Raw genomic sequence first — 15,021 nt, forward strand, 5'->3', positions numbered from 1 at the left:
ATTTTATTGTCTGTCTAGGAAAGTGTTTAATACTGGTTAGAACTACTGTTTAATATAGGCCTATTGTTTAATATAGGCCTACTGTTTAATAAAGGCCTACTGTTTAATATAGGCCTACTGTTTAATATAGGCCAGCTGTTTGATATAGACCAACTGTTTAATATGGGCCTATTGTTTAATATAGACCAACTGTTTAATATGGGCCTATTGTTTAATATAGTCCTATTGTTTAATATAGGCCTACTGTTTAATATAGGCCTACTGTTTAATATGGGCCTATTGTTTAATATAGTCCTATTGTTTAATATAGGCCTACTGTTTAATATAGGCCTACTGTTTAATATAGGCCTAATGTTTAATATAGCACATAGGCCTACTGTTTAATATAGACCTATTGTTTAATATAGGCCTACTGTTTAATATAGGCCTATTGTTTAATATAGGCCTACTGTTTAATATAGGCCTATTGTTTAATATAGTACATAGGCCTACTGTTTAATATAGGATTACTGTTTAATATACTTATTTAAGATAGGCCTACTGTTTGATCAACAACATTCAATGTGCAAGGAATGAGTTACCAAATGCACAATAGAACAATATGAATTTTGTGAGATTCATTTGAAATTGTATATACTGTACTGTACTGTATTACACATTAGCCTTCTCTTGTTCTGTAATACTGTATCAGAATTTTACTGCAGCCTCTGTTCTCTCACCTAAGATAACATGAACAAGTATCTCACCAAATATAAACAAAACTTAACAATAATCTCACCAGTAATTCTGTGACTTTAGTTTGAAGTTCCTCCGGCGCCAGATTATCCGTCATGTTAGGCGGCGGAGCCATCTGTACCATCTGTGGCTGTTCCGACACAACATGCTCGATCTGCGGAGGCTCCGAGCCCTTCTGCAAGAGAGAGAGAATGAACACCGAGGCTCCTCACCCAAGAGTCTGTAATCCCTTTAAGTAACAATGATTAATATTTCTACACTGAAATGACTGAAATAAATGCAAAGCCATAAACCAACATTCAACCTCAAGGGTAGAATGTTCACATGCCCCCCTGTACCATATTCATAAAACCAAACTTGTTTTATTTACACATTCTTAAAAAAAAAAATACAATGAGTAGTCTGGAAATATTACACTAACATACCCAAGATGGTGATGCCAGGTATAGTTGGCTATTTACTAATGTCTAAAAAAAAAACCATTGCCTGGAAATCCTTACATAACAATACAGCTAAACTTTAACAATTCTGTACATCATCTTGGTTCATTTTCTTCCCAGACTTCAGCTAATGTGCAAACCTATATTTCTGTAGTATGTGTATGTACAGTCTTAACAGCTTCAAGAAAACATATTTGTACAACATGATTTTATACTAAGAGATTCAACCAACTGGAGCTCACAGAAATCATAGGTACCATTTCACTGTTCATATAATGGTGCACCAGAGGCTATTTTTGTCAAGCTCAGTGACCTACAGGGAGCAGTGATAGATCATTACTTAACTTACACAAAATGAAAGTTAAAATTCCTTTATTTCAGATGATTAAAGTTATTTACCTAGAACTTAAAATGTTCTAAAAAAAATGACCTGGAACAACTTAATTATCCAGTGAGTATTAATAGAAATCACTGAAAAGGAATTAAATGGCTTACTCATGCTCTCCACAAGACAAGCCATCAGACACTACAAATACATTATAAAATCCTGGAGGCTTATGTCTACACTGATGGATAAACCTGGTATGAATCAACCAAGATACTTTTGGATGGTAACACCGATATACCTGTACAATATTGCCAACACATCATGAATTTATTCCATCATAAATACAGCTTTACGACATCAAGAAATACAGGTACAGGTGGCCTTAGTACAGTGCAGTTTGTCCCTAGATTGAACATAAAGGTGAACAGTCCTTGATTTTTCACCTTCAGAAAAATGTCAACCACAGGGCGGAGACACGAACGAGAAAAACATAGGAGGCCTTAATACGCTAAATATAAAGGTGTACATGAGTTTCCCATCACCGCAAGAAGGTCAACCAAGTGTAGGCGACCCAGACACGAACAGCAAGATAAATCATGCAGGATGACTTCCGCCCCTCCAAGGTCACCCAGACTAGGAAATTCTCGAACTGACCCACATTGCAAGCTTTGTCAGGTGCTCATCTCCCCAGCAGGAAACTAATTAGCCGTAGGTTCGTCACATTACAGGTATTTGGAAACATCCGGGTATCAACATCAATACCCAGCACCTACAGCTATATAGTACAGTAATACCATAGCACTTCCATCACTTGAGAGACAAGCCTTTAAAAAAGATGTTTAATCAAATTGGTAAAAAAATTCCAACATTATTGAGTGTAAATGTCAAGATGATGATTTACAGGTCCATGTTCAGAGAGTTCATTGGTTCGAAGGTGGAACATAACCTAACCTAACCAAATCAAATCAAATCAAATCAAATCTAATCTAATCTAATCTAACCTAATCTAATCTAATCTAATCTAACCTAACCTAACCTAACTTAATCTAATGGGAACAAACCTAATCTAACTAAATTTATGAATCGTCAGATAATATGGTAGTTCCTGTGGTAAGGGAGGAATTTTTACACTGAAATATCCAGGTGGAAGCTTAATTATGTGAAGACAGGGAAGGAGCAGAGATGGAAGGAAAGAAGGAAGAAAGACATAAAGAGAGCAATAAGGAGAAAAGGAAGGAAGGAGAGGAAATACAATGGCAGGGTGAGGATGAAAAAGAGGAAATGGAAGGAAGAGAAATGAAGATATGCACGAGAGAGGGAAACAGAATGAGAGGTGAGGGAGGAAAGAAAGTATCCCAGGTGAGGAAACTACTGAAAATTCTTTGAAAAACCTCCCTAATTTACCACTAATATATACTGTACAAGTAATATCTCCCTTAGCCAGAACTCTTCAATACATGAAATTGAAATGAACTCGGAAATTCATTTTTTTTTTAGATTGGGAGCAAATTCCGACTATAAAACAATGTGCAATTGAGGAAAATTCTGAAAACTCTCTCCAATAGTATTTTTTTCCGAGTGTAGGAGCAAATTCCATGGATGAAATACTCAGAAATTTTTCCCATTACAGTACCCAGAAAAATTCCAGCTACACTAAATGCATAATAATACAGTAATAACATTAACAAACAACAATTACAGAAAACCCAAGCAAACATTCTAATGCTCACAGTAAAGGCAGTACAGAAGAGCGGGAGGCAGGCAATAAATATAATGTATCGAGTTGTTTTGTTAAGTCTCCCACACATCCTGTACAGAACACACCCACACACACAAGATTAATGGAAATTCACTGTTAATATTTCCACAATAATGTCAAGATACTGAAAACCCCATATACACCAGGGCCCCAGTTCAGTACAGTACTATCTGGTGACAACATGTAACAGAGGAAGAAGAATTAGTGGATAAATTAAGTAAATAATGATGACATGAATCAATGGACTAAAGGTATTTATATTACCAGATGAATCACCTTGTCAAAGAGCAGTTGTCAGTAATTTCCCTTTTATCACAAAGATCAAGGTCAGCCAGACAGCCACCGGCAATGTGTGTGTGAGGGTAGTCAAGTCCTACTGCTCTATAATACAATGAACTGCCACTCACGCCACCTCACAACCACCTGTCATTCTTTTACTATTGAAAATAAGAAATTCCTCCACTATTTGTAGAATAGTAATAGAAGTAATAAATACTACATATTTTTTAAAGTTTTAATTTGCATGGGATACAATGGCAAATGTTAAGCAGAGTATGGCTCCTTAACTAATTAACTTTTTTTAATTGTTTTATATCGGTGCCATTATCTTGTATAAAAAGATCGATATCCTTTATGATATTGCTACTATTGGCTGAGCAAGTCATATAAAATGCTACAATTGTACTACATATATTGTTAACCTTGATATTTCTTAGGGATATTCTTAACTAAATTGTTAGCATATACCTACAGTGTCTTAACTCATGCTGAACAATATACCTGCACAGTTTATATATACTGTACATATCTACCGTATTGCAAACCTGTATGACAATTTTACTGCTTTTATTAAATGTGGCAATTTTTTTTCCTGATTTACCTGAAGAATCTCCACCCTAGTTTATTTCACCTCGAGATTAATCACGCTAATGACAATCTAACCTCCCGAACGGCTAGTGAGCTTATAAGCGGTGGGAAGATAGATGATGAAGCAGTACTACTCTCCATGATAACTTACAAAGCAGAAACAAGACGAGTACCACTCTGCTCGCCGCATCTTGCCTCTCTTCATCACTCGACTCCTTGTCCGTGTTCTCGACTCTGACCGTGACCGTTGCCCGTAGCGGTCACCTACACGACCGTTCACCTGGGGCCACTCTACTGATGACACGCGGTCACTAAATGAGGTCACCCTGTCGTTGAAATTCTCACGGAGGTCACAGAGGCTTGACCTGTAAGAAAGATCATCACTGTAAACTTATTTTTTTCCCGATATATTTTATTTCTTAATTATAATGAGATTGGACAAAACAACAATGGTGTAACACGTTATCATTACTTAGTGTATTTATATAATTAATTTACAAATGACCTTTTATTTTGATTATTAAGGCAGGAATAACAATCATTACAAGGTACATATTACGCCTCAATAACACTAGCTTCCTATCAGAGTACAAAAATATGAATAACTGAATGTGAAGGGAGATCCCATGGTCCCTTTTCTTTATACATAAGAAGATAATGTGGCTGGAACTGTACTTGACAGTTTTTGAATCCCCATCAGTAAAGTCAGTCACCCCTTCACAGCTGGTGTATTGGGGGTGTGGGTGTTGACCAGTGTTCCATAGGACAAGGAACAAGTGCTGTATTCACTCGTCCTCATAAATCAGTGTACATAACCAGCTGCCACCACCTATCTAAACCAATAGTGCCACTTAATGCCACTTACCTGAACCCACATACAGTGCCACTAACCCCCACCTACCTGAACCCACACAAAATGCCACTTGATGCCACTTACCTGAACCCACATACAGTGCCACTAACCCCCACCTACCTGAACCCACACAAAATGCCACTTGATGCCACTTACCTGAACCCACATACAGTGCCACTAACCCCCATCTACCTGAACCCACACAAAATGCCACTTGATGCCACTTACCTGAACCCACATACAGTGCCACTAACCCCCACCTACCTGAACCCACACAAAATGCCACTTGATGCCACTTACCTGAACCCATCTACAGAAGGCCGCTTGATGGAGTCGAGTCTGGGTTTGGGTATATCTGACCAGGCTGGGATCTTGGTGGCACTCTTAATAGACCCCCAGTCCGGCCTTACTCTCTCCTGCAACATTCGATTTTGATTTAGAAACGACATTCCTTTTGATATAGATTTGACTATTCATTTTACATTAGATTTTGATTTTGACACCTTTGAAACTCCCTTTGATTTTTGTATTAATTTATTTTCCTTCAAGCTATTTTTTTGTACTAGAGGCATCGATATTATTATTTTTTTGTTAATAATTTATTTTCTTCGCCACTGATCGACCTGTTAGCTACTTAGGCGGTCGGTTATGCCTCTGTTACCTGACCGTGTGCCAGTGTTTGGTCAAGTGTGGTCTCAAATAAACTCACATTCGGTGCTGTCACAACATTCACTGGCAGATTGTTTCAAGAGTTTTGTGGTTTGAAAGTGGCATGATATTGTTTTTTGATGCCTGTGTGTGTGTATGTGTGTATGCGCGCGTGTTTATGCGTGTATGCGAGCGTGATGTCTTTGAGTATGCTAGCGTGTGTATGTGTTGCTGTAGTGTATGTGTTTATGTGTATGCAAGGGCCTGTATGTTTAAGTGTATTTTCTGTGTGTGTGTATATATGTGCCCCAAAATTAATGCCATACTAACTAAGCCTCTTGACGCGCTTAAGTTAAAAAAAAAAATAATCTAAGAGAGGTTAAGTCACTCACCTTGACGTCCCCCCATGCAGGCCAGGGAATCTTGTCCACACTGGCCTTGATGCTGGCCCAGGAGGAGGAGGGGAGCTGGGCGAGACTGGGTTTGGGCCAAGCTTCCACCTCCAGCCCCCGGAAGCAGGACCCCAGCGCCTGAAGGTGAACAAAACGCAAGAATAAGTAACATGCACAAAAAAACACAACAAAAAAAACACGGACATACACAGGGTGATAACACGTAGAAACATAAACCAAAAAATCACGAACAAAGAATATAATGAATAGTATTTATAGCTGAACAATAGTAAATACAAAAAAAAACAATAGCAGTATTATAACTAACGTAGTGTAATAATTAAACATAAAAATACATGAACAAAAACGTAATTAAGAATACCTAAAACAATAACAATGACAAAATAACAAAATTCACTAACAAAAGAACTTAATTATGACTATTTGTAAGAGAAACAATAGCAAATGCCTGTATATGAACCCAAATATAATAATGTTAATAGCGCCAACTAACACAGGCACAAGGAGCTCAATTAATATCATCTGAAACAATAACTTACCTCTATGTAAAATAACTATAATAACGTACTAAAACTAATTAAAACTACAGGTAAAACAATTATTGAAGTTATTAATAATTACCAATAATTTGACAACTATAATTACGACTACCTAACAGTAATGAATAACGAATTATTATCTACAACAAAGTGAAGTTAGGTTAGGTTAGGTTAGGTTAGGTTAAGTTAGGTTAGGTTAGGTTAGGTTAGGTTAGGTTTGGTTACTTCACACCTTGACTATTTTACTCTGCATTACACCTGGAGACGATATCACTCCACGATACACCTGGACGGTATCACCTGACAGGGCCAATCTTGCGGTACCTGGCTGTCTCATCGTCTGATCGTGTGGCTGATGTGTGTGATTGCTGTGACTGACACACACACACACACACACACGCAACCTCCACCATACACACACACACACACACCTCCACTCATACACACATTCTTTTACGCACATAATACACACCAAACACCTCCACCATACACACACACACACACACCTTCCACGCATACATACACACCTCCACTCATACACACAGACATTCCTCTACGTACACACACACACACACACACGTCCCGTCAGCAGTACAGTCAGCAGCGGTGAGTCAGCAGGTGCTACAGTAAGCTAGCACGGGAGTCGTCAGCGGTGTGCACAAGAACACTGGCGCCATGGACCAGACACCTCAGAGCTTAACTATTCTCTTCCGGTTACGAATTTTTGGAGAAACCCGGAAATAAAATCGAGATGATGAGATAATGTATAAAAAAAATGAATACAGATAATATTTACAGCATATATATATATTTAATTATTATCTATAAATTAGTTAGGTTAAATAGTATGGTGGTTTTGTTATTATTGATGTTTTTTCTAGTTTGCGTTGTTATTTTCTTGTTATTTTTGTTTGGTTGTTATAGTTGTTATTATTGTTATTTTTCTTGTAGTTGTTTTTATTGTGTTTATTATAGTTGTTGTTATTATCATTATTTTATTCAGATCTAAACTTCAACATCAAGAGAAGATCTTTTAAAACTTGTAGATGTTATTGATTGATTGATTGATACGTTTATTGAGATACAAAAAAAAACATTAATACATCTCAAAGGGATGAAGTGACCCAGTAGATGTTATTGTTATTGGAATCACTAATAATAAGGAGGGCGAGACATCACACTATTCCCTCACGTTTGACCAAGGCGGACGTGTTTGTGGGCCTTGGTAGTGAAGAACCCAACTAATCATCGCCCGCTGCTTTCACCAAACGTTAATCTTTTTCCACTAGAAATTGATTTAGTGAAAGTTCCAGGTACAGGGAACTACAGAGTAATATTAACCTAACCTAATTTAACCTAGCCTTTCCTAACCTAACCTAATTTAACCTAACCTAACCTAACCTAACCTAACCTAATTTAACCTAGCCTTTCCTAACCTAACCTAATTTAACCTAACCTAACCTAACCTAACCTAATTTAACCTAGCCTTTCCTAACCTAACCTAATTTAACCTAACCTAACCTAACCTAACCTAATTTAACCTAGCCTTTCCTAACCTAACCTAATTTAACCTAGCCTTTTAACCTAGCCTTTCCTAACTTAACCTAATTTAACCTAGCCTTTCCTAACCTAACCTAATTTAACCTAGCCTTTCCTAACCTAACCTAATTTAACCTAGCCTTTCCTAACCTAACCTAATTTAACCTAGCCTTTCCTAACCTAATCTAATTTAACCTAGCCTTTCCTAACCTAACCTAACCAAACATCACAGAACAGACTGACCACTTGAACGGCTAAGTAACACAAACACAAACACACACACACACACACACACACACACACACACACCTAAAACAAGTGTCATGTTTAGATAATGTAATTGCTTTGCTGTGTACATTAATGTTATATAATGCTCCATAAAGTTAATGATAAAAGGTATTACTGTATTTCAACAACTGAGAGAGAGAGAGAGAGAGAGAGAGAGAGAGAGAGAGAGAGAGAGAGAGAACTGACAACCTTATAACTGTTTCCTCGTATCAATATAAAGAATATTTCTATGATAACACTTCAGGGGGGAAGGCTTCCATACGTGATCTTGGTGAGTGATCTTGGCGAGTGATCTTGGTGAGAGAAAACAGTCAGAGGGCGGCCAGTCAGTGTGTGTGTGTGTGTGTGTCACTGACTGGTTCTGTGACACTGATTATTACGTGTCCCCGTGTGTGTGTGTGTGTATGTGAGATGGTACGTGTTTGATTTGTGTGTGTAGGTATGTGTTTGATGTGTGTGTTTTTCTGTGTGTACGTGCTCAAGTACACACACACACACACGTACCACCTCACATACATACATACAGAACAGACAACAGTTAATGATGTGTTGTTTTAAGTATAGATTAATACAAAGTTAATATCCTCTGTGTGATAAATTTTACGCGTTCACCACACAAATACACCAGCTTACACTTGTTGCATTACAGTAATATATGTCAACAACGTTATGTAATTCATGTGTGACAGTTATTTGGGTCGTTATGCAAGGTTACCTGTAGGGGATGCATGTTTTAAGACCTGACTTTTGTTTCTGTGTGAAGTTATGTGTACCTGAGTGTTCTTGGCTAGTGTGTGTGTGTGTGTGTGTGAACGTGTATGTTGTAAATAACCGTGTATGTATGTAGTGTATAACCGTGTATATATGTAGTGTATAACCGTGTATATATGTAGTGTATAACCGCGTATATATGTAGTGTATAACCGTGTATATATGTAGTGTATAACCGTGTATATATGTAGTGTATAACCGTGTATATTCTCTGTTAACATCCACTTAAGTACAGGTATTGCACTTCTTACCAACACCAGAAGCCAGAGGGGCATATGTCACCACCAAGCTTGATTACAACCGGGAAATAACCGGAGGGAGGAGGTGGAGGGGGAGGGGGGGGGAGGTCAAAGGTTTCCGGGTTGCACAGTGGAGAAGTGTTGACCCAGATGACAGGTTGAGTCCCCGTGACCTTTGACCCTTAACCGGCCTTCACACGAATTTCCTTTCTCTTGAGATGCACAATAAACTAGCCCCCTCTTTGGTAGTCTAATCTAATCTTGAGAGAATTTGGGGCGACTCGTTTGGGGGAACCCTGAGAGACTAACAGCTGCCTTAAAACTGACCCTAATTCTGGCAGTTACCCTAAAACGGTCCCTTAAACAGGCATATGGATAAGTAGACAGGTAGATACAATAGAGAAATAACTAAGTAGACAGATATATAAATACACACACACACAGACAGCAATTGACAGAGAGGTAAATCAGTCCAAATATTTCACCCAACGCAAGAGTGTAACTATATTTTATTTATAGAAACGACAAAGAAAAAGTTAACTCATTTAACATTTTTATTATTTTTAGAGTTATATAATGTTGCGTCTTTTTTTAGCTGACGTCATGATAATTATGCTATTTTTTCTCAATTTCAAAACAGTGATTTTGTTTTTAGTTTTATTCTAACATCGAGAATTGGCTCGGAATGATCGACCATTGAGAGAGAAGAAGCGTGTTTATTTATCAGTTCGTTTATTTCTCAGTCTTGTATTTTCTGTTTTTTTCTGCTGTATCAACAAGTTCACTATTTTATTTCTATTTACAATATGAGAATAAATACAATTAATATACATAGGTTTCTACAGCAGTTATACAAGTTTCATATTTATACAGTATGTCTCGCAAGACAATAAAAGTTCGTATTCTTTACAATTTCAAGATTTAGATTTATTCATCTCTATTGACAAACTAAAATACCTATATAATTACACACGGTCTCTTGTACACGCATAACAACTGTCAGCCATATTCTATTTTTGTGTATATATTTCCCACAAGTTGTTGGTGTATGATGTGAAATATTTGTTGACGTGACAGAAGTATGTGGAATGAATCAAAATTTTATGCATTTACATAATGATATACTCCCCCCTCCCCCTCCCCCCTTTTTTGCGGGGATTAGCCCACCTGGGCACAGGTCATTGACCCACATCATGGACTGGAGGACGAAAATTTAATAATAATAATAACTATTATTATTATTATTATTATTATTATTATTATTATTAAAAATTAATAACAAAATGATAACAATAAAACTAATAATAATAATAATAATAATACAAAATAAATCAAGAGTGAGAAACGCTATACAGTATGTGTGTTGTGTTGTCAATAGTAAGAGAGACCGCTGAGACCCTGCAATTGTGTACAAATGAGGCAGGAAGTCAGATGAGCAACCTGGGACTTGGACCTGGTTTTCGTGATGCCATATGGCAGCAGGGTCTACCATTAGACAACACAATATGTTTAAAGTGTGAATTAAGATGAACTGAAGAAGATCTACCTAGGGTTGATATCTGCTCCAATGGTGTTTACATATCAGCTCTACTTAACCAATGTACAATAAATTATCAACTACAACAAGTACGAATAAACGAACTTAAAAAACAAAGATAATATTAAAAATTACAGTACCTGTATAACATTTCCGGTCAACATTTATCTTACTGTGTGTGTGTGTGTGTGTGTGTGTGTGTGTGTGTGGTCAAAAACACAATCAAAATCACAGATCCAAACAAAATCAAACGATACAACCTTTTATGGTCGCTACATGGAGTGTCAGGACCCTTCTGGACACAGGCACAAATGAGCGTCCTGAAAGAAGAACTGCCCTTGTGGCAAAAGAGCTGGCTAGGTATAACATCAACATAGCAGCCATTAGTGAGTCTCAGCTCCCAGACGAGGGTCAACTCACAGATCGGGGTTCTGGCTATACCTTCTTCTGGAAGGGTAACCCTGCTGCAGAGAGAAACCGCATTTATGGAGTTGGCTTTATCATTTGCCAACGCATCCTACACAGACTAACTGAAATGCCCATTGGGATCAACGCACACCTCGTGACGCTTTGAGTTTCACTGAATTACTCACGTTATGCCTTCTTCATCAGTGGATACACCCCAACAGTGGATGCAGAGGATGACATCATGGAGGCCTTTTATGCCGACCTTGACAGAATGCTAACCTCTATCCCCAGAGAAGACAAGGTTGTGCTCCTTGGTGACTCCAATGCCAGAGTTGGCAGAGATGCTGACATTTGGCAGGGAACCACAGGGAGAAATGGACTGGGCAAGTGTAATCCCAACGGCCTACTCCTCCTCAGAAAGTGTGCTGCACACAAGGCTGCTGTCATTGTCAAGTGGAAGGGAAGGGAATGCCCAACCACTGGGGAGGCCCACCCAGTCCTCCCTCCACTTGGTGCAGAACCCTATCATCCGGGGCCTGCATTTTGTGTTATCTGTTCCCATTGGGGTCACACCTTCACTGCCTGCTGCCGACGTGATCATCCCAGATGTCACCTCTGTTCACGTAACCATAACTCCGCCGCCTGTGCCCAGAAAATCAAAGACCACCTTAATGGGGGTGGTGTGGGCTATGTGGTTGACCCCAGGTGTTGTAACTGTGGTGGCCGACACAATGCTGACTCACAGTAATGCCCCAATCGCCCGTCTGTCCCAGGGGAAAAGCCTCCCCGAAGGCCACGTCTACCACAACGCCTCCCCCAGTCTACCGGGCCACCTCCCTCTGCATCCCCTCTGTCTCCAGCAACGCCTTCTTCAACAACACCTGCCCCTGCCTGGCCTCACCTGGCTGCAACACAGCAGTCCCGGCTGTCTCATAACTCAACAACTACTGGGCCTCCTCCTCGTCTCTACTCTGACGCCGAGAGGCCTTGTGCTCCCACCGGTGCCCCCCCCCACAACCCCCCGCCAGTGACATGACACAGATCATATCCCTCTTCCAAGAATTTATCAACAGTATTGAACAACTCTTGGCTACACTCTGTACCACCATCTCTGTTCCTTTTTGTGTTGTTGGAACAATTAATTGTTGCACAGTAATTGTATGGCATTGTAAAGTGATAAACAAAGACTTGATCGTAATGAGCATCATCCCTCCTTTAAACCTCTCCTGCCAAGTACTGTTTACAGCACCACGGGATGGTCGGAGGGAGCGTCTCCGGTGTAGAGTCTTAGGTATTTTGTCCTGTGTGGCAGTGAACAGTGACATCTCCCACATGACTCTGACCTATATATACTGTTAATGAATATGTTGTATTTCTTTGTGTATGAACCTCTGTCCTGCGTGGCAGTGAACAGTGACATCTTCCACATGACTCTGACCTATATATACTGTTAATGAATATGTTGTATTTCTTTGTGTATGAACCTCTGTCCTGCGTGGCAGTGAACAGTGACATCACCCACATGACTCTGACCAATATGTACTGTTAATGAATATGTTGTATTTCTTTGTGTATGAACCTCTGTCTTGCGTGGCAGTGAACAGTGACATGACTCTGACCTATATATACTGTTAATGAATATGTTGTATTTCTTTGTGTATGAACCTCTGTCCTGCGTGGCAGTGAACAGTGACATCACCCACATGACTCTGACCTATATATACTGTTAAAGAATATGTTGTATTTCTTTGTGTATGAACCTGTGTCCTGCGTGGCAGTGAACAGTGACTTCACCCCCAGGGTCAAGACCTGACTGAATTACTCTCAACAGTCAAAATGTACTCCAGGCTTTGTAAATTTTCATTTACAAAAATAATAACTAAAACAGACAAATGTTTAAGTCACCACGTAATAACTAGCACGACGTCCAAAGATACTTAATCTTCCTTATTTGTACAAAAATACTGACTGGTGTTTGTTATGTAAACACTAGTTCATTTCATTATTCAAATATTCACTTTTATATTTTCTTCGATTTATATTTACTTATATATTTATCGGTATAGACAGTTATTCACATATATATTTACTTGTTCAAAAAATAATATTGGGAAGTAAATTTTAGCGTCATTTTGAATGAGTTTAGCCTCAGCCCCTGAACCAGCAGGGCTCAGTGAGGCGGCCGAAGGATCACCTCACTCACCCAGTCACTGTATTATACCTTCACTTTTATCCCGAGACTCTGTGTGTGTGTGTGTGTGTGTGTGTAATAATAATAATAATAATAATATTAATAATAATAATAATAATTAACGGTTTATTGAAAAAGTTCTGCCGCCCGAAGGCTGAAAATATACATTGGACATAAATGACTTATTACATACATTGGTGGTTTAACAAAAGCCTTCATTAGAGAAAGGTAAAGGAACACACAGTGAACATACAGATTAATGTAGGTGTTGAACAGCAAACTCGTAGTGTAGTAACTCCCTCCCAGATGGTGTTAGGAGGAACTCACGTGGTGTAGTAGTTCCCTCAGATGGTGTTATGAGGGACCACGTGGTGTAGTAATTACCTCATAGATGGTGTTATGAGGGACCTCACGTGGTGTAGTAATTCCTCACAGATGGTGTTATGAGGGGCCTCACGTGGTGTAGTAATTCCTCACAGATAGTGTTATGAGGGACCACGTGGTGTAGTAATTACCTCACAGATGGTGTGATGAGGGACTTGACGTGGTGTAGTAATTCCTCACAGATAGTGTTATGAGGGACCACGTGGTGTAGTAATTACCTCACAGATGGTGTGATGAGGGACTTGACGTGGTGTAGTAATTCCTCACAGATAGTGTTATGAGGGACCACGTGGTGTAAATTCCCTCACAAAATGGTGTTATGAGGGCCTCACGTGGTAGTAATTCCTCACAGATAGTGTTATGAGGGACCACGTGGTGTAGTAATTCCCTCACAGATGGTGTTATGAGGGACCACGTGGTGTAGTAATTACCTCACAATTACCTCACAGATGGTGTTATGAGGGACCTGACGTGGTGTAGTAATTCCCTCACAGATGGTGTTATGAGGGACCACGTGGTGTAGTAATTCCCTCACAGATGGTGTTATGAGGGGCCTCACGTGGTGTAGTAACCTCACAGATGGTGTTATGAGGGCATGGTGTAGTAATTCACAGATGGTGTTATCACAGGGACCTCACGTGGTGTGGTAGTAATTCCTCACAGATGGTGTTATGAGGACCTCACGTGGTGTAGTAATTCCCTCACAGATGGTGTAATGAGGGGCCTCACGTGGTGTAGTAATTCCCTCACAGATAGTGTTATGAGGGACCTCACGTGGTGTAGTAATTCCCTCACAGATGGTGTTATGAGGGACCTCACGTGGTGTAGTAATTCCCTCACAGATGGTGTTATGAGGGGCCTCATGTGGTGTAGTAATTCCCTCACAGATGGTATTATATGAGTGAGATTTGGTCTTAGGCCTTCCTATCGTAGACGGATTAACACATCGCTGGTTGTTGCTGGGTCTCGCGGGCCGTTATCACTGGGTACTTGGGACCTCACTGTGTGAAGGTTAACTTGGGTACGACTGTTACTGTTGAGTTGTTCTCACTGACTTAAGCACTGTTCACCACTGCTCACCT

General features: G+C 39.4%; 1 protein-coding gene across 6 annotated transcripts in view; it reads right to left on the reverse strand.

Moving 5' to 3' along the window:
• Positions 1–15,021, reverse strand: part of LOC121869083 (disheveled-associated activator of morphogenesis 1-like) — a 113,159-nt gene that overhangs the window by 67,079 nt on the left and 31,059 nt on the right. For 4 of the 6 annotated variants that reach the window (XM_042370224.1, XM_042370225.1, XM_042370226.1 and 1 more), the window contains exons 2-5: positions 6,023–6,160; positions 5,283–5,398; positions 4,281–4,494; positions 779–910 (exon numbers count right to left, since the gene is read on the reverse strand). In XM_042370224.1, coding sequence (XP_042226158.1) covers positions 779–910; positions 4,281–4,494; positions 5,283–5,398; positions 6,023–6,160 — 600 coding nt within the window. Of the gene's footprint in view, positions 1–778; positions 911–3,526; positions 3,617–4,280; positions 4,495–5,282; positions 5,399–6,022; positions 6,161–15,021 lie in introns of those variants that run through there. The other 2 variants (XM_042370228.1, XM_042370230.1) reach the window with 2 other exon arrangements.

The sequence above is a fragment of the Homarus americanus genome, unplaced genomic scaffold (genome assembly GCF_018991925.1).
Source record: "Homarus americanus isolate GMGI-L3 unplaced genomic scaffold, GMGI_Hamer_2.0 scaffold24694, whole genome shotgun sequence".
In the NCBI taxonomy this organism is placed as follows: Eukaryota; Metazoa; Arthropoda; class Malacostraca; order Decapoda; family Nephropidae; genus Homarus; species Homarus americanus.